The sequence below is a fragment of the Lithobates pipiens genome, unplaced genomic scaffold (assembly GCF_037356315.1).
Source record: "Lithobates pipiens isolate NorthernLeopardFrog02 unplaced genomic scaffold, aLitPip1_a1.2 Scaffold_23, whole genome shotgun sequence".
NCBI classification, from domain to species: domain Eukaryota; kingdom Metazoa; phylum Chordata; class Amphibia; order Anura; family Ranidae; genus Lithobates; species Lithobates pipiens.
This window is the reverse complement of record NW_027507785.1, coordinates 22,757,590-22,782,838: the sequence shown is the minus strand read 5'-3', so window position 1 is coordinate 22,782,838 and position 25,249 is coordinate 22,757,590. Positions and strand designations below refer to the sequence as shown.

Below are 25,249 nucleotides of genomic sequence, written 5' to 3'. Positions count from 1 at the left end.
TCCCGCCCATCTCTCTCTCCCGCCCATCTCTCTCCCGCCCATCTCTCTCCCGCCCATCTCTCTCCCGCCCATCTCTCTCCCGCCCATCTCTCTCCCGCCCATCTCTCTCCCGCCCATCTCTCTCTCGCCCATCTCTCTCTCGCCCATCTCTCTCTCACCCATCTCTCATCTCTCTCCTCGTTCTCGTCTTTTCGCTCTGTCGTTCGTTATCATCTCTTTCTGTGAAACATTATTGCCCCTTCATTGTTAGTCAGTTGTTGTCCCCTTTCTCTCTGCCTGCCACCCATTGCTGTCTTCTCTGATTCTACTAACCTTTCTCTCTGGCAGTGCACAAAGCAGTTGATCTCAGAGCGGTTTGGGCCGTGGCTCTCGCACAGTGGATTTGGAGCTGGAGACTCAGAATTGAACTCTTAAGGGACACGAAAAGGAAATACGAAGGAGTCTTGCTGCTGGCCAGAGCCCTGACCTCTCATTTCTACAGCCTGGTTCAGACGCAGCGAGCGCTGGGAGACGCCTTCTCCGACCTCAGTCAGAAGTCACCAGAGTTGCAGGTTAGGATTGGTTATCTAAAGCATTGAGAAGGTTCTGTGTAATGGACACAACTGTTACATAAAGTGCCACCTCTGACACATTCTTCTCCTTTTCTACACACTGCCCGGCATTAAAGCGTTTGTTACCCCAACATTTCATATTCCTGATATGTGCCTGCTGTACCATGCACTTGTATGAGAAAGTAACTTTTTGTATTGCTTCCTTTGTGTGAAATCCCTGGTGTTCCTGCCAGTCCCTCTGCCTTTCTATTAAAAACTGACCACACTAAGCAGGAGAGCACAGCATAGTCAGTTCTCTAACTATGCTAAGAACTCGGCCTGCTCTCCTTCAATGATCAGACTTGTCCTCACGCGCCCCTGCTGCGCAGCATTTTACTTGGAAGCTCAGTGTGCTGCTGCTTCTCCTCCCACCAGCTCTTATTGCAGCTGAGAACAGAGGGAATGGGATCACTTATATACAGCGCATCCGGAAAGTATTCACAGCACTTCACTTTTTTCCACATTTTGTGATGTTACAGCCCTATTCCAAAATGGATTAAGTTCTGTAACGTAGAGCTCTCCCTGGGACAAGTGTTGGAGGCGCCCCACAGCCCTCTCCAGTGAGCGGCTCACTCGATGAGCCTGTGTCTGTGGAGCCAGCCCATCCATCCATTGGGTGGTTTTCTCATCTACTCTGAAGCACGGTTGTGTCCCTCGCTAAGGCTCTCTATTGGAGGAACTTTTTGACGCTGTTTATTCACCTTCACTTGTGAGTGTATCGATTTTATACTTTTATTTCCCATAAAAGACGTTATTGCACCATGAGCCTGTGCGCTCGTATTCCTTTTTGCTAAAATTCTACAAACAATATCCCATAATGACAAAGTGAAAGAAGTTTGTTTGAAATCTTTGCAAATGTTTAAAAAAAAAAAAAAGCAAAAAAAATCACATTTACCATATTTATCGGCGTATAACACACACCTTTTCCCCTTAAAAGCAAGGGATAATTGCGGGTGCGTGTTATACGCCGATCCCCCGCAATTCTGAGCATCTGGGCGGCTTTCAGCTGCCTTCGGCTCATCTCGTCGGCTTTCGGCCGTTGTCGACAGCTTCCGGCCGTTCTCAGCGGCCGAAAGCTGCAGAGAACGGCCGAAGGCAGCCGGAGGCCGCAGAGAACTACCGCATGCCACCGAGATACACAGGACATCCGGCTCTGTATCTCGGCGGCGGCATTTAAAAAAATAAAATAAAACTGACAAGGCTGCAATGGTCGACAAGGCTGCAGATGGACACTCATAAGGCTGCATTGATTAGCATTTTAAATGTAAGTTGTTTTTTTTTCCTTAACATTCCCTCCTAAACTTGGGGTGCGTGTTATACGCCGATAAATACGGTACATCACAGCCTTTGCTCAATACTTTGGTGAAGCACCTTTGGCACCAATTACAGCCTCAAGTATTTTTGAGTATGATGCTACAAGACTGGCACTCCTATTTTTGGGCAGTTTCTCCCATTCTTCTTTGCAGGACCTCCCAAACTCCATCAGGTTGGATGGGGAGTGTCGGTGCACAGCCATTTCTAGATCTCTCCAGAGCTGTTCAATCGGATTCAAGTCTTGGCTCTGGCTGGGCCACTCAAGGAGATTCACAGAGTTTGTCCCGTAGCTACTACTTATCTTGACTGTGTGCTTAGGGTTATTGTCCTGTTGGAAGATGAAACTTCACCCCAGTCTGAGGCCCAGAGCGCTCTGGAGCAGGTTTTCATCAGATGTCTCTGTACATTGCTGCATTTATCTTTCCCTCGATCCTGACTAGTCTCTCAGTTCCTGCCGCTGAAAAACATCCCCACAGCATGATGCTGCCGCCACCATGCTTCACAGTTGGGATGGTATTGGCCAGGTGATACGCGTTGCCTGGTTTCCTCCAGATATGACGCTTGCCATTCAGGCCAAAGCGTTCAATCTTTGTTTCCTCAGACCCGAGAATTTTGTTTCTCATGGTCTGAGAGTCCTTCAGGTGCCTTTGTCAAACTCCAGGTGGGCTGTGCCTCCATACAATCCTGTCTCGGAGGTTTACAGACAATTCTTTGGACTTCATGGTTTGGTTTGTGCTCTGACATGCACTGTTAACTGTATGACTTTCCAAATCATGTCCAATCAACTGAATTTTCCACAGGCGGACTCCAATCAACTTGTAGAAACATCTCAAAGGTGATCAGTGGACGCAGGAGGCACCTGAGCTCAATTTTGAGTGTCATGGCAAAGGCGGTGATACTCATGTACATGGGATTTTTTTATTTTTAATAGCCCTGTAAGGATTTACCCCCTTAATGACCAAGTCATTTTTTGTGATACTGCACTCCGTCGTTTTGACGGACAATTGCGCAGTCGTGTGACACCGTACCCGAACAAAATTGATGTAATTTTTTCCCAGAGCTAGAGCTTTCTTTTGGTAGTATTTGATCAACTCTGCGGTTTTTATTTTTTGCGATATAAACAAAAAAAAAAGACTCACAGTTTTGAAAAAAAAACAGTATTTTTTTACTTTATGCTATAGTACATATTTTAAAAAAAAATATATAAAAATAACATGCATTCATCAATTTAGGCCAATATGTAATCTGCTACATATATTTATTTAAAAAAAATCTCAATAAGCATAGATTGATAGGTTTGTGCAAAAGTTATAGCGTCTACAAAATGGAGGGAAAGATTTAGGGACAGTTTAGTTTGTTTGTACTAATAATGGCAGCGATCTGCGATTTTTAGCGGGACATTGCGGCAGACAAATCTGACCCTAAGGCTCCATGCACACTGGGCTTAAAAAAAACGTCCGTTCTCCTGGGAGTAAAAAAAAAACGGTCATATAGAGGATTTTTTGTACAGAGTTTAGACGAGTTTAGGAGAGTTTTACTTTTTTTCTGCCAGTAAACTCCAATCAGAATCAGAAGTTTTTCTTTTTCCTACCTCTAAATGTTGAGCTCAAAATATGCATTGACACATAGAATAACACTGAGCTGCTTCTACAGGCAGAACACAAAACTCTTGTAAAGCAACATTTTTTTAACCACTTGCCGCCCGCTATATAACAAAATGATTCCGGCAAAGTGGTTGCCATATCCTGACCAGACGTCATATGACATTTTTCAGGATATCAAGCCACTGCGGGCCCCCAGGGTTGCGCTTCGCGGTGATCGTTGTTGCGGCGTGTCAGCCTGACACACCGCAACTCCGATTTCAGTAAAGAGCCTCTGACAGAGACTCTTTACCACGTGATCAGCCGTGTCCAATCATGGCTGATCACGATGTAAACAGGAAGAGCCGTTGATTTTTTTTTTCTTCACTCGTGTCTGACAGGTGCAAGTAGAGGACAGGGGGGGTCTGTGCTGATTGTTTATCAGTGCAGCCCCCTCAGATGCCCACCCAAGACCACCAGGGATGCCATCAGACCACAGGGCTGGCCACCACACTGGACTACCAGATATGCCACCCTAGACCACCAGGGAAATGCCAATCAGTGCCCAGGCAGCTGCCAATCAGTGCCAAATCAAAATGCCTGCCAGTGATGCCTATCAGTTAACTCCATCAGTGCCCATCAGTGCCGCCTATCAGTGCCCAGCAGTGCCATCTATCAGTGGCACCCATAAGTACCCATCAGTGCAGCGTTTCAGTGCCCACCAATGCCACCTATGAATACCCATCAGTGCCCATTGTTAATGCCTCATCAGTGACACCTCATTGGTGCCGCCTTATCCATGCCCATCAGTGCAGCTTATCGGTGCCCATCAGTGAAGGAGAAAACTTACTTATTTACAAAATTTTATTTAACAAAAACAAAGAAAACCTTTTTTTCCTCTCAATTTTCAGGCTTTTTTTATTCATTTAGCAAAAAATAAAAACCACAGAGGTGATCAGATACCACCAAAAGAAAGCTCTATTTGTGGGTTTGGGTACAGTGTAGCATGACCGCGCAGTTGTCATTTAAACAGTGACAGCATTGAAAGCTGAAAATTGACCTGGGCAGGAAGGTGCGAAAAGTGCCCTGTATTGAAGTGGTTAAGCCAGTGTGCATGTACCCCAAGTGACACTTTTTCGTGACCAGTGACACCAATGCAGTAATCAGTACTACACAAAAATGGACTGATTATGGCACTGGCAGGTAAGAGGTTAATATTAGTGGTGATCAAAGGGTTATGTGTTCCCTAGGGAGGTGCTTTCTGGGGGGGGGCTCACTGGGAATAGAGAGAGCTGATCTCTCTCCCCCTGTCAGAACGGGGATCTGCCTTGTTTACATAGCAAGGCCCCGCATCGCATGCCCGCTGTATTTAATGCACAGACCGACGTACAGGTACGTCAGTTCGCATAGCTGAGTCGCAGTATATGTGAGGTTGGAGGTTGGTGGAAGTGGTTAAGCAAGCTTCTTTCATGTTGTCATTATGGGGTATTGTCTGTAGAATTTTGAGGAAAATAATGAATTGAATCCATTTTATAATAAGGCTGTAAGGGCCGGTTCCCACTGCTGCGATGCAGGAACGCTGCAAATCTACTGCGGGTTCCCACATCGCATGCGAACTGCTGAGAGTATCAGTTAAAAGTTAATGACACCCCCAAATCAGTTTGCATATTGCAGTTCGATATGCAAACTCAGACAGGAATCTGATTGCCTGGTGTGAACACCCATGCAATCCGATTCTGCTGCGGACCAAAAAAAGGGTCCTGTACGAGTTTGGTCCGAGTGCTATGTGAATTCAGCCATACTATCTGTATGGCTGAAATCGCATCGTACAGAGATCAAATGTGATTTGCACTGCAGTGCGGTGCTAATCACATCCAATCTCGGACATCGCACCACTGGAAACCGGCCCCAATGTCCCGTACACACGTTCCGATTATCGGACCACAAAAGTTTGCTTTCGGACAGATCGTTCGATAATCTGATAGTACGCAGCTTTTGACAGCCGATCACAACAGTCCGTCCAACCAAATCCAAAGGGACAAACAGGAAAACTTTGGTCGGATGACAGCCCATCGTACGACAATCGTGTAGCCAGTACAGTATGCGTCCGATAAAAGTCATTCAAACACCACGCATGATCGGAAACACGAAAATAAACCAGAAGGACACACAGGTCACACGTATTTGACATCATTTAAAATACGTAGCTACGCACGACGGAAGATTTTTCCAGAATCGTACGACAAAAATCTTACACACATTTTGCACTGTTGTATTCGATCTTGGTTGTATACAACAAAATGTGAACAATCTGTCTTACGATAATCGGAACGTATGTATGGGACATAAGTGTCAGAACCATGAATCAGACTGAGACAGAAGTACTGTACAGTTAAATCAAACTTGTTTAACCACTTCCCACCCGGCCAATGTACATATACGGCCGGGTGGGAGCCGTCTACTTCTGATAGGACGTTCAGGAACATCCTTCAGAAGGAGGGGGATCGCGCACGCGCCCGCGCAGCGGCGCGATCCCGATGTGCTTGTGTCACCCGGACGCGGCGCATCTCGGATCGGCAGGAGGGCTCTGTGATTGGCCCTCCTGATCACATGACGGCTGTGTCCAATCACGGCCGTCATGTGATGTAAACAAACAGCCGGTTGCTAGGCAATCGGCTCCTCCTCTCCTCACACAGAAGTCATCGCTGAGGAGAGGAGAGCAGATCGCTGCAGCCGGCTGGTGATCAGTGAGTATGAGCTGTTTTTACAGATTTTTACTCACTGATCACCAGTCTAGTGTAAACATACATCACCACACAGTGTAAACACACGTCACCACAATACACATGTCCCCAAAACACACATGTCCCCAAATAAAAAAACACATGTCCCCCACATATGTCCCACTAAAATCACATGTTCCAATGATTATCTGCACACATATATACATGATCATTTGCGTACATATGTCCGTGTTCACACAAACCAATTATTATACACTTAACTGAATTTTTTTTACCAAAAACATGTAGCAGAATACATTTTGGCTTAAATTTATGACAAAATTAGATTTTATTGGATTTCTTTTAAAATAGAAAAAATAAAATATTGTTTTTTTTCCAAATTTCTGCTTTTTTTGCGCTTATATCGCAAAAAAATAAAAAACGGAGTCGTGAATAAATACAACTAAAATAAAGCTCTATTTGTGCGAACAAAATGTAAAAATTTTTATTTGGGTACAGTGTAGCATGACCGTGCAATTGTCATTGAAAGTGCGAGAGCGATAAAAGCTGAAAATTGGGCTGGGAAGGAAGGGGGCAAAAGTGCCCTGTATTGTAGTGGTTAATAATAATAATAAAAATGTAAACAGAGTAAATGTAGTCAAAACATAGCCAGAGTTCAGGATCCGGAACGGATAGTCAGACAAGACAAAATGTCAGGGAGCCGGAGCTGAGCGTAGTAGACCAGCAAGCAGCATCTGGAGCCAGGAGGAATGTCAGCCAAGCAATTCTTTAGCAGGAACACAGGAGAGCGTCTCTAGAGATATGACCAAGGCGAAGGCAGAGATCCTCTGGACTGGATGGCTAGGCAGGACTGACGAGCAGGATATCATCAACAGGTGAGTCACTGTGGAGAGATAGGAGCTGGCAATTAGCCGACAGCTGAGCGGCCAGATTTTAAAAGGAAGGGCTGAGCCCAGCACTGACAGTAACATAGCATAAAACGTGGAAAAAGTGAAGCGCTGTGAATACTTTCCGAGTGCTCTGTAAAAGGGGGGAAAAAAGGTATTTATAATGTTTTTTGATATTTATACACAAATGTTTTGCCATTTCTATTTCAAACTGAATGGGTTGTTTTACAAGGTAATCGTTTACAATCACTAAATGACATAAAGTCACAGCGTACACTTTCATTTTACTGAAGTAGCAAATAGTTCTGTTTGACAATCGAATAGAAGCTCACTTGAAAAATCTCCTTTCATGTTATGAGTAGTGCCTGTCTGCTGGCCGTCTCTTCCCACAACTTACTGGATTCCCTTCATGCTTTGCAGCTTCTCCTCTGCTCATTCCTTTGGTTTACTTTTGATTTCTAAGAACTACATATCCCATGGTACCATGCTGCATGAAAGCAGCGATTCCTGTACTGACTCCACCTCCTGAACCTCCTTTTTGCAGCACCTTTGTAGTTCATAAGGTAGGCGCATGGAATGTGTGACACATGACGGTGCACGTTCACACGGAATGTTAAATATGTGTCACTACATTGAAGATTTTTCAGATTAAAAGGAGTAGGCGATATATAAAATTACAGTATTTATCGGTGTATAACACGCACCCTAATTTTAAGAGGGAAGTTTCAGGAAAAAATATGTTTTTTGTAAACATAACTTTGAATTAAAATAAGGGTCAGTGCCCATCTGCAGCCTCCTCATCTCCAATCAATGCAGCTGGAACAATGCCCATCTGCAGCCTCAATGCAGCCTGAACAATGCCCATCTGCAGCCTCAATGCAGCTAGAACAACGCCCATGTGCAGCCTCAATGCAGCCTGAACAATGCCCATCTGCAGCCTTAATGCAGCCTGACCAATGCCCATCTGCAGCCTCAATGCAGCCTGACCAATGCCCATCTGCAGCCTCAATGCAGCCTGACCAATGCCCATCTGCAGCCTCAATGCAGCCTGAACAATGCCCATCTGCAGCCTCAATGCAGCCTGAACAATGCCCATCTGCAGCCTCAATGCAGCCTGAACAATGCCCATCTGCAGCCTCAATGCAGCCTGAACAATGCCCATCTGCAGCCTCAATGCAGCCTGAACAATGCCCATCTGCAGCCTCAATGCAGCCTGACCAATGCCCATCTGCAGCCTCAATGCAGCCTGACCAATGCCCATCTGCAGCCTCAATGCAGCCTGACCAATGCCCATCTGCAGCCTCAATGCAGCCTGACCAATGCCCATCTGCGGCCTCAATGCAGCCTGACCAATGCCCATCTGCGGCCTCAATGCAACCTGACCAATGCCCATCTGCGGCCTCAATGCAGCCTGAACAATGCCCATCTGCAGCCTCAATGCAGCCTGAACAATGCCCATCTGCAGCCTCAATGCAGCCTGAACAATGCCCATCTGCAGCCTCAATGCAGCCTGAACAATGCCCATCTGCAGCCTGAACAATGCCCATCTGCAGCCTCAATGCAGCCTGAACAATGTCCATCTGCAGCCTCAATGCAGCCTGAACAATGCCCATCTGCAGCCTCAATGCAGCCTGAACAATGCCCATCTGCAGCCTCAATGCAGCCTGAACAATGCCCATCTGCAGCCTCAATGCAGCCTGAACAATGCCCATCTGCAGCCTCAATGCAGCCTGAACAATGCCCATCTGCAGCCTCAATGCAGCCTGAACAATGCCCATCTGCAGCCTGAACAATGCCCATCTGCAGCCTCAATGCAGCCTGAACAATGTCCATCTGCAGCCTCAATGCAGCCTGAACAATGCCCATCTGCAGCCTCAATGCAGCCTGAACAATGCCCATCTGCAGCCTCAATGCAGCCTGAACAACGCCCATCTGCAGCCTCAATGCAGCCTGAACAACGCCCATCTGCAGCCTCAATGCAGCCTGAACAACGCCCATCTGCAGCCTCAATGCAGCCTGAACAACGCCCATCTGCAGCCTCAATGCAGCCTGAACAACGCCCATCTGCAGCCTCAATGCAGCCTGAACAACGCCCATCTGCAGCCTCAATGCAGCCTGAACAACGCCCATCTGCAGCCTCAATGCAGCCTGATCAATGCCCATCTGCAGCCTGAACAATGCCCATCTGCAGCCTCAATGCAACCTGATCAATGCCCATCCATCTGCAGCCCATCTCATAAATGCAGCCTGATCAATACCCATTTTTAGCCTCAATGCTCATCTGCAGCCTCACCATCGGTGCAGCCTGGACAGTGCAGGAAATCACAGCTGTCATCTCCTGTTTACTCAGCTCTCACACACACGCACACAGTCCCACCTCTGCCATCGGCATTGGACCAGCTCCTGTTATAGACAGAACACTGGTCCAATGCCAGTGGTGGAGGCGGGACTGTGTGTGTGAGACGTGAGAGCCGAGTAAACGGGAGATGACGCCTCGTGAGTTGCGGTGGCGTTTGTTCCCCTTCGAGGTACGCTGTCGGCATATAATGGGGGGGGGGGGGAGAGGTGCGTGTTATACGCCGATAAATACGGTAAATACAATGTGGAAATTAATATATCATTTTAAATTTTGACCATAGATACACATTACTTGCTCTGTATAGCAGCACACTTTGCAGTCAGCGGAGAGGTTCAAGGCAGGTGATAATTAAGGTATGTGTAAGTGAGACACTCCTCTCTTCCTTACATATATTATCAGTGCTCAGTAGGGTGAAATGACCAGTGATTACATGATACATGTGTGACAGTGCCAGGACAAGAAGTAGATATTTGCCAGCACACCATGGATCGACACAAAGTAGCGTCCAAAATGGATTATTTATTGCATGATCACAACACAAGGAGAGTGCAACGTTTCGGAGTCACACAGGACCCCTTCGTCAGGCATGTGGTGTAGTGCCAGGACAAGGTCTGTTGGCACCAAGCAAAAAGGTCAAAATGCGCCCTTCCTTCATGAGCTGTGAGCTACTTCAGCACCATCCAGCCCTGGTGTGAAATCCCCCCAGTCTTCCCTTCCAGTTATATCTTCCCGGTAAATGGATTATCAGCCCTCCTCACAGTGACATTCCTCGTTTTGCACAGTTTAGCAGTGTACTCTCAGTGATGGTATCCTTATTACGTCATTTCTTCCTGGCTTTCAGATGCTCCTGGTGTGAGGTTTTTGTATAATTTACTCATGTTATTATTTTACCCCTCTGCAGGAAGAGTTTGGCTACAATGCAGAGACTCAGAAGCTCCTGTGTAAAAACGGGGAGACCCTGCTGGGGGCCATTAACTTCTTTGTGTCCAGTATCAACACCCTCATCAACAAGACCATGGAAGACACCCTGATGACCGTCAAGCATTACGAGACAGCCAGGTACATTTTACAAATCCTGTTTAGCCATGTCATACAATAGAGCTGCATGATTAATCATGAAAGAAACTAGATTGTGATTCAACTCTCCCTTATGATCCTACCATAACTTTTTCCTGATTCTATGTAACAAGTGCTGAGCGTTCTCTTCACCCATGCGATCCGATTCCTGTTCAAATTCACAGTTCGCGCTGCGATCTGTGAACCGATCTGAGGGCGTCATTAACTTTGTATTGACACCCGCCGTGGTTCGCAGAGGGCAGTGTGAACTGCCTGCGAGGGAGATGCGAAAACCGGCACTGGAATCGCACTGGTTCCCGCATCGCAATAGTGTGAGCCCTTGCAGTGCAGCGGCAGCACCACTGCAAGGTAGCATTTTTCCTTTCTCTAGGTTTATATGAAACTCCTAGCTTGATGATTGATTTAGCATTCAGGATTATTTTAATAAATAAAGGTACAATAACCTCTTGCTACTGGACATCCTATTCGTTAAGTGACAGCTGGACACAAAGCAAAATGGAAGAAGGCAGTATACACGGTGAGAAGGAAAGTGTCAGGATGACGACTGCGATAATGTGGACTCTATAGCTAAACTATAAAGAGAGGCTGTATGTGTACCTGAAAAGTGTAGGCCAATGGCCGGCTTTCCATAGGACAAAGCAGCGCAGGACACATAGAGCAGGGAACTGGGAAGAAGAAACCACATTGGACCACACTGGTGAAAGTAAGACCTGTATACTGCATCTGGATCACATTGGAATGGATGACCGCGAGGAGTTAGATCACCAAAGTATGAAGATGGTCCTATGGGAGAGCAAGAAATTCAGGATCTCCCGGGGGGTGTGGAGTCTGAAGAGCCAGCCAGTGTTCACCAGGGATTCCCTCACTGGGTCTTGGATTTAGTGGTGTAATGAACCAAGATCACACTTTCCAGATATACCCTGCTTTAGCACCACGGACCACAAGTCAGGTAGGCACTAGAAAGTAGGACTGGAGCAGGTCATAGTACTGCAGGTAACAGTGGAGTGGAATGGGTCAACAGATAACAGTCTGGAGGTCAGTGCTAGCTGAGGACACAATTAGGATACAAGCCAGAAGGATACAAGCTCGCCAGAGGCATGGCATCTAGCTTGTGAATGCTTTGCTTGGGCAATGAGCTAAAAGCTGTGCGGAGTTTGTAGGAGCCGGCCAAAGGGAGAAGGACGCTTTGACAGAGAGGAGGTCGGCTCTAAAGAGTGCAACTATGACAGAAGGAAGACCCTGTCAATGTTGCAAACTATCATATCCACCTCTGTGACTGGGTGCGGCTCTAATGGGGAAGAGACCACTCTAAGCCCTTGTACACACGGTCGGAGATTCCGACAGAATGTGTCCGATCGGATCGTTTTGTCGGATATTCCGACTGTGTGTGGTCTGCATCGGACTGTTTCCATTGGAATATCCGTCGGACCAACTTTTCCAACTTGCCGGAAATATTTTCCGTCAAAATGCTCCGATCGGACATACTCCGATCATGTGTAGAGAATTCCGATCGGACAAAGCGCCACGCATGCTCAGATCAAATTCCTACACCAAAGCTTTTGGCTACTAGCCTGAACGTAGTCCCATCGTAACGAAATAACGTCATCACGTCGGATTTTCCGACAACTTTGTCCGACTGTGTGTATACAACAGTTTCGGACAAAATCCGATGGATTTGGTTGTCGGAATCTTTGACCGTGTGTACAAGGGCTAATAGGTTGTGGCCATGCAGAGGGAAAAGGGCGTTGTGATTGCTGGGCGCTGTCAGAACCTGGGATAGGATGAAACGGAACCATTCCCAGCAAAACCTGGAAGTGCACGTGGCCACGCATCATAGAAGCAGGGGCGATGCTACAGTATATCTAAATCCAGCAACAGAAATGGTAGATCTGCCAAAAACACGCTTTCTGTCCCCAGGGTGACCACGCTCATCCACCATATCTTATCTGTGAGTCAGAAACGTTCTCACCATAGGGCCAGGAAGTGTGTTAGGCCTGCAGAACACATGTCCTCTTCTTCGTAATATAGGGGGTAGGTTTTCTGTAGTTCACAAAGATAGACTAACTGATTGTAAGCTCTAATGAGCAGGGCCCTCTGATTCCTCCTGTATTGAATTGCATTGTAACTGTAACGGTCTTCCCTCATGTTGTAAAGTGCTACGCAAACTACTGGCGCTAAATAAATCCTGTATATTTACAATAGGGCAACACAGGACGTTATCAGTTCACTGGCTCACTGGCAGTTATAACAAGTATTTTTGCACTTATCAAACAGATATAACAAAACACTTCCCATGGTATATTTAACTGAGAAAAGGAAGCCAATAACATAAGGTGGTTGTTAGGGTTATAAATACACTTTAGTTTAGAAGAGCTGCTGGTATTGGGAAATGTATTTCTGGCTTTTTTTTAATGGATAGCAGTTTTGTCATTTTAACCACTAGATGGCAGGCTGGTTCCTAAATCCTCTTGTGCCGGTATCTGTTCACAGATTACTATTGAACCCATAGTTCATAAGTATCCCTATTCTAGAGAGACAGTCCTTATTTGAACTTTAAACTAGGGATGCACCGATTACAATTTCCGTTACAATGAGTACCAATTACTTTTTTAATACTCGCCGATACCAATTACCGATACCTGCCGCAACTGTTTTGCTTGCAATTTAGCTGTTGGCAATGGTACAAAGCACTGAAAAGTTTACAAATTGAAATTTTTTTCAATGTGAAACGTGTAAATATATTTTAAAGGTTAAAAAATAACGAACAAAGCAATCCAAAAAAAAAAGTTTTAATTATTAATAGTTTAGAAAATAAAAGTGAACAAAAAAAATAAATCAGCAGGAAAGTAATTAAATGGAAAAGTAGATAAAGGAATTAAGGCTGATTAGAGTAAATTAAGAGTTAATAAGGGGTTAAACAGAGGAACATTTAATAAAAATGTTTTTTTTTTTTCTTACTTGACAGGCTGCTTTAAACTGACTTCATCTGCAGATTGAAGTTCATCCCTTTGATCTGTAGATAAACAGAAAGATACAAAAAGAAACAATGTTTTTTTTTCAGCTTTCTGTTTCAGTCTGAGCAATGTTGTTGATAAACATTGGGCTGTTCTTCTTTTTTTTTTTTTTTTTTTTTTTTTTGACAGCTCCAATTGTTGCTGGGACTTTGTTTACACTTCAGCTGTCAGCAGGGGAACCCCACTGACAGCTGAACGAGTTATTGGTTTGTGAGGACGTGGCGGCCCAGATCTGTAAGCACTTCGGTTCCCGTAGGTTTTACACACTTCCTGACCAGGCCATTTTTTGCGATACGGCACTGCTTTGCTTCTCCTGACAATTGCATGTTCGTGCGACGCTGTACCCAGATAAAATGTATGTCCCCCCCCCCCCCTATTTTCCCCCCTGTATTTGATCACCTCCTCTATTTTTTGCTCTATAAATAAAAAAAGACCGACAATTTCAAATGAAAAACAATATTTTTTACTTTCTACTATAAAGCATTCCCAGTAAAAAAAAATATCAAAAATCAAATTTCTTCACCAATTTAGGCCAATATGTAGTCTGCCACATATTTTTGGTAAAAAAAAATCCCAATAAACGTATATTGATTGGTTTGCGCAAATGTTATAGCGTCTACAACTGTGGGATAGATTTAGATTTTATTTTATTTTATTTTATTGTTATTTTTACTAGTAACGCAATTTTTTATCGGGAGGGTGGACAAATTGGACACTAATGCCCTGTGCACACGATGAGATCGCGGATGAATGATCGTCCGTTTTTGGGGGGTTTTTTTCATGATAATCTCGGATCAAACCTGAAGAGTTTACTAAAGTCAAGAAAATTCTCGTATAACCGAATAAAAATTCGGAAGGGATGTAATGTGTCGTGGTGTATTTGTATTGCTTTTTCGAAACGATAGCGGTACTGATTAAACAAAAATAGTACGATCTGGCATTGTACAAGAAAAATGTTCGTGCATGTCTGATCAGATAATATTTGATGAACTGTCATGACTGGCTCTCAAAAGCGCTGTACTAACGATCCGATTTATCGCATGATCGCTTCAAAAGAGGTATTTTTCAGACGATTTTCTGATTGTGTGTGCGGGGCTTAAGTGGCACTTTTTGGGGACCAGTGACACCAATACTGTGATTAGTGCTAAAAAACAAATGCACTGTCATAGTATAAACACTGGCAGGGAAGGAATTAACACCAGGGGTGATCAAGGGGGTTAAGTGTGTCCCTGGGAGGTGCTTACTAACTGTGTGGGGGACAGATAGACTGGAGAAAGAGAGAGATGAGTATTTCAGCTTAGCTGAAACACAAGATCTCTCTTTTGCTCCCTGACAGATCAGCGGTTTGCCTTGTTTTCATAGGCACGCTGCTACTCTGTCTCTCCACTGAATGATCGATTGGCTCCCGCTGTGTCCAATCTAGAGCTGCCACGACGAGTCGACGTAATCGATTACGTCGACTACAAAAATACGTCGACGTGTGTGCAGGGCCTCAATTAGTCACAGTGCTTAGTATCTACCGCTGTCCTCCGTGCTGCCGTCCCCCTCTCTTCTCCCCTTCCGTGCCACCGTCCCCCTCTCTTCAGCCCCCTCCGTGGCGCCGTCCCTAGGGGTGCAACGGATCGTCACCGTGATCCGAACGGGTCACCCCGCTCAGATCGGCACATGCCGCGCTCCGCGGTCTCGGCCTTAGGAGAGGCCGCGGCTTCGGCCTAGCTCCGAAGCGACGGCCATCTTTCTACACCCAGGTGTTTACAATGTGATTGCTCCGACGGAGCGATCACTTGTAAACCAACCGGCGTCATGACATGCCGGTTTCTCTCTCCCCTCTCTGTACTGATCTGTGCAGTGGAGGGGAGAGGTCGGATGGAAGCAGCCATCCCTTCATACCCAGCCAATACTCTGCAATACAGTACAATACTCTGCAATACCCAATACTCTGCAATACCCAATACTCTGCAATACAATACAATACTCTGCAATACAACCCAATACTCTGCAATACAATACAATACTCTGCAATACCCAATACTCTGCAATACACAATACCCTGCAATACCCAATACTCTGCAATACAAAATACTCTGCAATACAATACTCTGCCAGCCAATACAATACTCTGCCAGCCAATACAATACTCTCAAGGTTATCCAAAGGATTAATTAGCTAATCAAAAAAACCCACTAGATTCATTAAAAATAAAAAATAAAAAAATAATCGGATAGTCGTTGACTAATCGAAAAAATAATCGATAGACAAATTAATCATTAGTTGCAGCTCTAGTCCAATCGCAGCAGGAGTGGAGCTCCTGCGCCCCCTACACCGTGTGCACAGAATCAGGTACGTGATTTTGTGCAGCTGGGGCACACAAAAGTATATATGCAGTGGGTGGTTCGGAAGCAGTTAACAACCAATAATTGCCGACTTTTTTTTTCTTTTTTTTTGGGGGGGGGGGGATCCTACTGGCAGATGAAAGAACCAAGCCTGAAAGTATCAGTTTTGGATATTGGAGCATTTGCATGAGTACCAATACTAGTGCAAATGCTTGGTATTCGGTATCAGTGCAACCCTACTTTAAGCCCTACATTTTTTATTTAAAATTGGTCTGTTATAAGTTGAACATCTCTATCTAGGATTCTTGCACGCAGGAATTTGAGCCCTTGCAATGTAAATTCTAGCATGTTTCCCCCACCCAGAAGCCCAGGTGCTGCATGGAGCCACCTATAGACTTAAATTGCTGTGGAGCATACACTGGTGCTCCCATAAACATGAGTACAGTGTTTTAGAAGAGTGGGCGCATGCAAAAAAAAAAAAAATAGAAAATGCTGTAACTTGTCTTCCATTTGTAATTTTTCTTTCAGTCCATTACTGGGACACAGATGGTTATGATGACCATAATTTCATAAACACCAAAAGTTTTGAGGGTAACACAGTAATATCTTCTAAGAACTCAAGGTATTCACATGTCTCATTCAATGCCATATACCAAAAATAAGAGAATTAGAGATTCTCCACCTGTAGAGAATTCCTCGGACGCATTGACTTCTACGAATAAGCCCCAAAAAGGGTGAAATGCATCTGAGGAGTTCTCTACAGTTGGAAAACAGGAGCTGAAACCATTCTTTACTCATCTCATTCACGTTTTTTGCAACTGGAACTCGGTTTCTGTGTGCTGACGGCCACCATTTTGTTGAAGTAAGAGGTAAATTGGGCATCTGGCGCTCCAAGAGGTAATGACCTTAAATTAGGATAATTTACATCAGGTAAAGGAAACGGGGGGGGGGGGGGGGGGAGCTGCGCCACGCTAAGTATAGTATTAAAATGGAAACATTTATTGCACAAGATTAAAAACACTTACAAGATATAAGTGGAAGTTTGCAGTCCTGGCAGTTCTAATGCGTCCCACAGGCTCCACACATGATCCGGATTGCTGGGAAAGAGTCTGATCGGTGTTGTGCTGAATGGCTGTGCTTCAGAGGAACCAGGAAGTGGTCAGCTCCACGTTGACCAGCTTGCACCGCGGAAGCGGAAATGACGTCACCAGCATGGGGCGGGAGGAAGGGATCAGGACTGTCTGTATGTATGATTTTGTGGAGCATTTTGTAGAAGTCCACTAGACCCTTACGAGCCGATCCTGTCTTGCACCCATCTATTCACATGCTTATATGACTGACAGAGGCTTGTGGGGCATTTGAGCAGTATCATTTTCATTATATTGGGCTACATACGTGCCCCATAGAAGCCATTGTTTCCATACACTGCACTGATGATGGCCAAAACACCTGAAAAAGCTATATGCAGCTTGGAATAATTGGCTCTGTATTATTAGACAATATGGGCACCATTCACCAGCGGTTCTGGGTGTGCATTTGGCTGTTTGAATCATTAAATTAATTAAATCCATTGCTCCATCCAGTCTCTTGAAAGGAAGAATCCTCCTATTTGGGGGATATGGGATGGAATGAGATATGTGAATACCTTTTTGGTTTTGGCTACTGTGCTACCCTTAAAACATTCATACAAAAGTGCAACAGATGGTCATACCATAATTTGTGCGCCAACAATAGAGAGCAGTAATGGACTGGAAGAAAAGTTACACCTGGGCTTCTTTTGTCTGGGACAGTTTGCATCTGCAATCACCCTTTCGGCTGTGTGTAGTAAAAAATGCAGTGAGTACATATACCTCCAAATTACTTCTAGGTGAACTCTGTGGTTTCTAATGATGATTTGCACAAACAATACAGAACCTTCACAATAGGTTCACCATATACATTTTCTGTAATTCTGTGTCTCCTAGACTTGAATTTGATGCTTATCGAGCTGACTTGGAGGAGCTGAGTTTGGGTCCGCGGGATGCAGCCACCTTGTGCCGCATTGAGATCGCCCAACAAAACTTCCAGATACATCGTAGCAAATATGAGAAGCTGCGAGGAGATGTAACCATAAAACTGCGCTTCCTGCAGGAAAACAAGGTAATGGGGAAAACTCTTATCGCTTTAGAAATGGCTAATTTACGCCAAATTGTACAGCCTCCCTACCATTTACAACTGACTTCACTACTGACTTTACCATGACTGCAAGTAGCTCTGCTAAACTCTTCATGACCTCCAGTCGATCCACTGACCTCCCTGTGACAGCCAGTCACTTTACTGACCTCACTATGAATGTCAGTCACTCTACTGGCCTTACTATGACTGGCAGTCATTCTACTGGCCTTACTGTGACTGGCAGTCATTCTACTGGCCTTACTGTGACTGGCAGTCATTCTACTGGCCTTACTGTGACTGGCAGTCATTCTACTGGCCTTACTGTGACTGGCAGTCATTCTACAGACCTCACCCATTACCTTAAAATTACAAAATTGCTCTGTTGACCTCAACATGACTGCCAGTCACACTGCCGACCTTGCCCTCACCGCAAGTTTCTCTGGTCACATCATGACCTTAATTGACTATACGGACTTCACCATGACATTACTCGCTAAGACTGCTAGACTCTCCAAGACTGCTATTCATTCTGACAGCCAGTTGTTCTACTGACTTCACCATGACTGCCAGTCACACTGCTAACTTCACCATGCCTGCCTGTAGCTCTGCTAAACTCTTCATGACCTCCAGTAACTCTACTGACCTCCCTATGACAGTCAGGCATTCTGCTGACCTTATTATGACTGGCATTAACTCTACTGGCCTCACAGTGTCTGTAATGCCGCGTACACGCGACCGGACTTTTCGAGGGACTAGGTCCGACTGACTTTCAGCGGAGTTCCGACTGACTTTCCGAATGAACAGACTTGGCCACACACAATCACACCAAAGTCCGGCGGATTCAAACGTGATGACATATGACCGGACTAGAATAAGGAAGTTCATAGCCAGTAGCCAATAGCTGCCCTAGCATCGTTTTTGTCCATCGGACTAGCATACAGACGAACGGATTTCTCGGTCCGGCGGAGTTCCGGTGGGAAAATTTAAAACATGTTCTAGTTCTAAAGTCGGCCGGATTTTTGGCAAGCAAAGGTCCGATGGAGCCCACACATGATCGAATTGTCTGACGGACTCGTTCTGTTGAACCTTTGCTGTCAAAAAGTCCAGTCGTGTGTACGTGCCATTAGTCATTCTGCAGACCTCACCAATACCTTAGAATAACAAAATTCCTCTGTTGACCTCAAAATGTCTACCAGTCACACTGCCGACCTCGCAATGACCGCCTGTCACCCTGCTGACCTCAACTTAACCGCCAGTTGCTCTGTTGGTCATCATGACCGTAGTTGACTGTATAGACTTCACCATGACTTCACGTAGTACCAGATTTGCCAGGGCTGCTAGTCATTCTGACAGCCAGTTGTCTAGCTAACTTCACAATGACTGCCAGTCACGCTGCTGATCTCCCCATGATAACTAGTCACTCTGATGACATCACCATGATCCCTAGTTGCCCCACTAACCTTACCATGACCACAATTGACTGTGTTGACATTAAAGTGACTCTTCAAGACCACCAGTCATTTTGCCAACCTTACAATGAAAATCAATCATTCAGCATAATTCATTATAAGTATCACTTGCTCTACTGTTCTGTCTATTGCCATTGGACTCTGGTCCAACATCCCAATCATAGCTGATAACTATGCTAACCTCACCATGTCCCCCCCCCCCCCCCCCCAAACCCCACCATAACCCTCATTTCCTCTGCCGACTTCACCATGATCAACAGTAAATATATTGACCTCATAATACAGATATAAAAGATTTGATTGACGCTGCTCGTTCTCTTTGAACAGGTGAAGGTCATGCACAAGCAGCTGCTTCTCTTCCATAACGCCATCTCCTCTTATTTTGCTGGGAATCAACAACAACTGGAAGCTTCACTGCAGCAGTTTAACATCAAGCTTAGCAGTGCGGCCAGTGACAAACCCTCGTGGCTGGAGGAGCAGTGACTCCCTCCCCCCGTCTGTACATTTGTGATTGCGTGTGTTATATATATGTCATAGTTGGTGTGCATGAAGGATAGGAGTACTGTGTGGGAATGCAAGTGTTGATGTATGAGTAGAGTATTGTTCAGGTTCCGAAGAGTGTGTGATCCATGTGTTACTGAGTCTGACAGTTGGCGTTTTACAGCTCGCAGTGCAGATCACAAGAATTTATATTTACTTTTTAATGAAGTTGTCCATTAAAACCCATTTCTGCTGCTTTGAGTGATCTGGGCCAGTGTTAGTCAATGACCCTGAGCCCAATTCTATTGTTTTTGTGGATCATGTGTACATTTCACACACAATTGTTCCTGGTTAACTAGAAGAGAACCCTTCCTGATAAATATTGTCTGTGCCTACCATTCTAAAGGTCTCATCTGCTCCAGTCCACTCCTTCTCAATTCCCATTAACTTTTTGTCATATTTGTCAAACCGCTCTGCACTCTTTCATAAAAAACATTTGCTGTCCATTCCCAGATTTGAAGATTTCATCCACTTTACTGCATTGCACTAATGGCCTCATCCAGTACCCTCTCTTCTCTTCCAAAGATCATTCTACTTCCCTTCTCAGGAGGTCCTATTTCACTGTGGGCTTCATTTTCCCAAAGCTTCACCTGCTCTTCACTCAACTTTATTATGGACTTTACAGTCCTGTGTACAACACATCACAGCTACTTTTTCACTTCGTTTTACTCTCTATATCTCATGCTGCCTACCAAACATCACATCTATTCTACACTTTATTAGACTCCAAACATCATTTGCTCTCTACATCTTATCCTTTCTACCTTACATCTCATCCCAGCAACATTTTACTGTTACACATCCCATCCAGTCTATACTCTGCTCCTCCATATATCTCCTGCTCTCTGCCCCTCTGCACTTTCTTACATCTCAGCCACTCTACACTCTGCTTTTCCAGTCATCTCATTGACTCTACACTCTGCTCTTCCAAGGTACACTTCTCTCTTCCATACATCTCATGCTGTCTACTTTCTGCTCCTTCATACATCTCATTCTATTCTACACTCCATTTGTAAATGCATCTCCTTCACAATACACTCTTCTCTTCCATACATCTCTTCTACTATATACTTCCCCTTTCCATACATATTATACTGTCTGCTTTTTTATACATCCCATTCCACTCCACACTTCGCTTTTCTACACATCTCATCCACTCTACACTCCAATTTCACACAGCTCATGCTCTGCTATTTCATACATCTCTTCTACTATGCACTCTATTTCAAAACCTCTTATTCTCTCCCCCCCTGTGCTCTTTCATACATCTGATCCACGCTTCACTTTCATAGATCTTATCGAGTCTGCGCTTTGCTGTGGCGTCTAATTCACTCTACACTTTGTTCCTCTAAAATCTCATCCACTCTACACTCCTTTCTTCTAAAATCTCTTCTACTTTACATTCCATTCTTCTAAAATTGCATCTACTCTATGCTCCTTTGTTCAAAAATCTCTTCTACGCTACACTCCATTCTTGTAAAACCTCATCCACTCTACACTCCATTCTTCTAAAACCTCATCCGCTCTACACTCCATTCTTCTAAAACCTCATCCGCTCTACACGCCGTTCCTTTAAAACGTTATCCATTCTACACTCCATTCTTCTAAAACCTCATCCACTCTACACTCCATTCTTCTAAAACCTCATCCACTCTACACTCCATTCTTCTAAAACCTCATCCGATCTACACTCCATTCTTCTAAAACCTCATCCGCTCTACACGCCGTTCTTATAAAACGTTATCCATTCTACACTCAGTTCTTCTAAAACCTCATCCACTCTACTCTCGGTTCTTCTAAAACCTCATCCACTCTACACTCCATTCTTCTAAAATCTCATCCGCTCTACACTCCATTCTTCTAAAACCTCATCCGCTCTACACGCCGTTCTTTTAAAACGTTATCCATTCTACACTCAGTTCTTCTAAAACCTCATCCACTCTACTCTAGGTTCTTCTAAAACCTCATCCACTCTACTCTAGGTTCTTCTAAAACCTCATCCACTCTACACGCCATTCTTTTAAAACCTCATCCACTCTACACTCAGTTCTTCTAAAACCTCATCCACTCTAGACTCGGTTCTTCTAAAATCTCATCCACTCTACACTCCTTTCTTCTAAAATCTCTTCTACTCTACATTCCATGCTTCTAAAATCTCATCTACTCTATGCTCCTTTCTTCTAAAATCTCTTCTACTCTACACTCCATTTTTCTAAATCCTCATCCACTCTACACTCGGTTCTTATAAAACCTCATCTACACTCGGTTCTTATAAAACCTCATCTACACTCGATTCTTATAAAATCTCATTCACTCTACCCTCCTTTCTTCTAAAACCTCATTTACTCTATGCTTTGTTCTACTAAAATCCCATCTGCACTACACTCCGTTCTTTTAAAAACTTCATCCACTCTACACTCCGTTCTTCTAAAACCTCATCCACTCTACACTCGGTTCTTATAAAACCTCATCTACACTCGGTTCTTATAAAATCTCGTCCACTCTACACTCCTTTCTTCTAAAACCTCATCCACTCTACACTCGGTTCTTATAAAACATCATCTACACTCGGTTCTTATAAAATCTCGTCCACTGTACACTCCGTTCTTATAAAATCTCATCCACTCTACACTCCTCCTTTCTTCTAAAAGCTCATCTACTCTACAGTCCATTCTCCTTTAATCTTATCCCTCAAACTCTACTCTTCCATACGTCTCATAAACTCTACACTCCACTTTTCCACATGTCATATCCTCTCTACACTACAATGTTCCATAGATTATTTACCATGCATTTCATCTTTACACTCTCCTCTTCCACACACATCACCCCCCTACTCAACACTCCTTTAGCCCAGGTCATAAAACTCTAAAAATATTTCCCTACGTCCCCAAGAAAAACCCTAGTTGGGTCAGGAGATCTGGAGCTAAACCACAAACTCTTGTGAGCTAAATTCATAGTAGATAGCTGTTGAAAATAGTAGAGGCGTGACTACATGACTGTGAAAACTTGCGTTTTCTGTTATATCATCTTTCCAGCTTATTTTATTGATATTAGGTTATTTTTATTTGCCTGATGGGTATAGTTGTAATTTCATCTGTGTTCCCCTGATAGACCTTCCTCACACTTTCCTTTCATGGATTATTTTAAGTGCAGAAATTACGGCTATACCCTTTACCCCCCCACAGTTATGCTTCTAATTGTATCATATAATGAATGATGATATATTATCATGGGATGTGAGTAGTAAGCCATTGGTAACTCCACTGCTGGCAGGAAATCACAAAAAAGGGGGGTGCTCATGATGGCTCCCTAGCAGTGTCGATGTGGGTGGTGGTTTCCATGAGAGACCGGTGTATCTGAGGGTGGATTATGTTATTGGCATGTGTGCCAGTGACATGGTAGAAACCACTGTGTGAGGTCTAGTCAACGTTCAGGCATAGGTATAATCAACGTTCTCTGCAAAGGTGTAATATAGACCTAAGTTTGGTGAGTGTGACCGCATAAGACATTTCAGCCTGATTTCGTATAGAGATTTGTCCTGTAGTCGTATGTGTCTATACCCAGTATAAATGTGTATAGTGTTTATCCTGGGAGAGTGTCTCTCTAATCCGGTTCCAAGTTTGCGTGTGTATGCCACCGGTGCTATGCTGTGCACACATGGGCCAATCCTGCCGCATGAGTTACCAAGACCCAACTGCTGGTCTTCTGCCTGAGCAGCTAAATGTCTTACAGTATCATCAACGGCTGCAGCTTAAGGATGACCACACATCCAATCCAAATCCTGGTCAATCAAGAGAGGCCATCTGCCAGCTGTTTTTTTTTTGTTTTTTGTACCTTGGCTAATGATCTTGTCTGTTGGATCACTCACAATCATTGCAACCATTCTAAGGCAGAATGAGAGGTTGCATTGGACCTGTGATGTGAAATCTCCATAATAATACATTGTGTATGTCCAGCATAGCTCTCTGCCCTGATGTGTATATGATTGTGTGTGTGTGTGTGTGTGCGTGTGCGAGTGTATGTGTGTTCGCATCCTGCGTGAGTAACACTCTGTCCCGTCCCAGGCTATAATGGTACAATACTCAAGAACTACAGATGCTTCCCACTTCACAACATTTGCAATATTTACATGGGGTAACGTGCACATTGCTAACTCGTAATATTACTAACTAGCTCTGCCCTGTGTATGTGAGATTGGGATGCGTGCTCTATCACCTGCCCTGTAGTGTGCGTAGAGCTGTACGGTTGTTATTTATGAAGAGTGGTTAACCCCCTGTATGTATTGATAGTATGGTCCAGATTTCATAGCGGAATGCCGGTTTGAATTTAAGTGCATTTGGCCTGAGAGGTCGTCTCATTTTCAGGAGCAAAAGGTTATGGGAACATTTCTGTAAATCTGAATTAAACTAATGAAGACACTAGTAATGTGTGGTCTGTTATTATGACTTCCAGAACACAATTTAGATGCCTTAGCCAGATATGGCTTCTGTCTAGATGTTTTGTGTTCCCTGTCCTTTTACCATGTCATGTTTTCCTCCTTTATACTGTCTGGCCTCTTTTGTACCTCTGTCCCCTATCTGGGGCCTTTCATCCTTATATTGTCCCTCCCCTGTGTTTCTTCTATCCCCAGTCTCACTCTCTGGCCTGTATCTTATTTTCTTTGCATGTTCCCTCTTCTCTGCCCCGAGCCATTCATCTCTGTACTGTGTCAACTCTGCTGCCTATATCTCGGTCATCTTATTTTCATTCTTCTATCATCTCTATACACGTTTATCTCTTTCACCGCCTCTGCCACAAGCTCAGATGTTTCCAATAAAGGATAATGTTGATGCTACAGGATACAAGGCCCCTTTCACACCAGTGGGCTGTTTTCCAGGTGGAACCAATCGGACCACCCATTGTTCTTTTAAAGAGGAAGTAAACCCTGATGGGTTGACTGTCTTTTACTAAATCTCTCCTAAACCGTGTAGGTTTAGGAGATATTTCTTTGACCTACAGGTAAGCCTTAATCTAGGTTTACCTGTAGGTCAAAGTGGTTTGTAAGGGTTTACAACCACTTTAAGGAGCAGTGGATGTCAGCAGACATGTGTCCGCTGACACCTGCGGGCATCCGACTCCGGGATCCATTCCCCATCTGTCCGGTGAATCAGATCAGATGACAGTTGAATGGAAATGGACAGGTAGT

The 25,249-nt window shown here is 44.5% G+C and overlaps 1 protein-coding gene across 1 annotated transcript in view; it reads left to right on the top strand.

The window, feature by feature from the left end:
- ARFIP2 (ARF interacting protein 2) overlaps positions 1-24,485 on the top strand; it is a 141,370-nt gene extending 116,885 nt beyond the window's left edge. The window contains 6 exon segments of the mRNA XM_077451304.1: positions 328-357; positions 359-394; positions 396-551; positions 10,376-10,533; positions 17,863-18,037; positions 19,849-24,485. Coding sequence (XP_077307430.1) covers positions 328-357; positions 359-394; positions 396-551; positions 10,376-10,533; positions 17,863-18,037; positions 19,849-20,004 — 711 coding nt within the window. The 3' untranslated portion in view covers positions 20,005-24,485.
- The last annotated feature ends 764 nt before the right edge of the window (positions 24,486-25,249 follow it).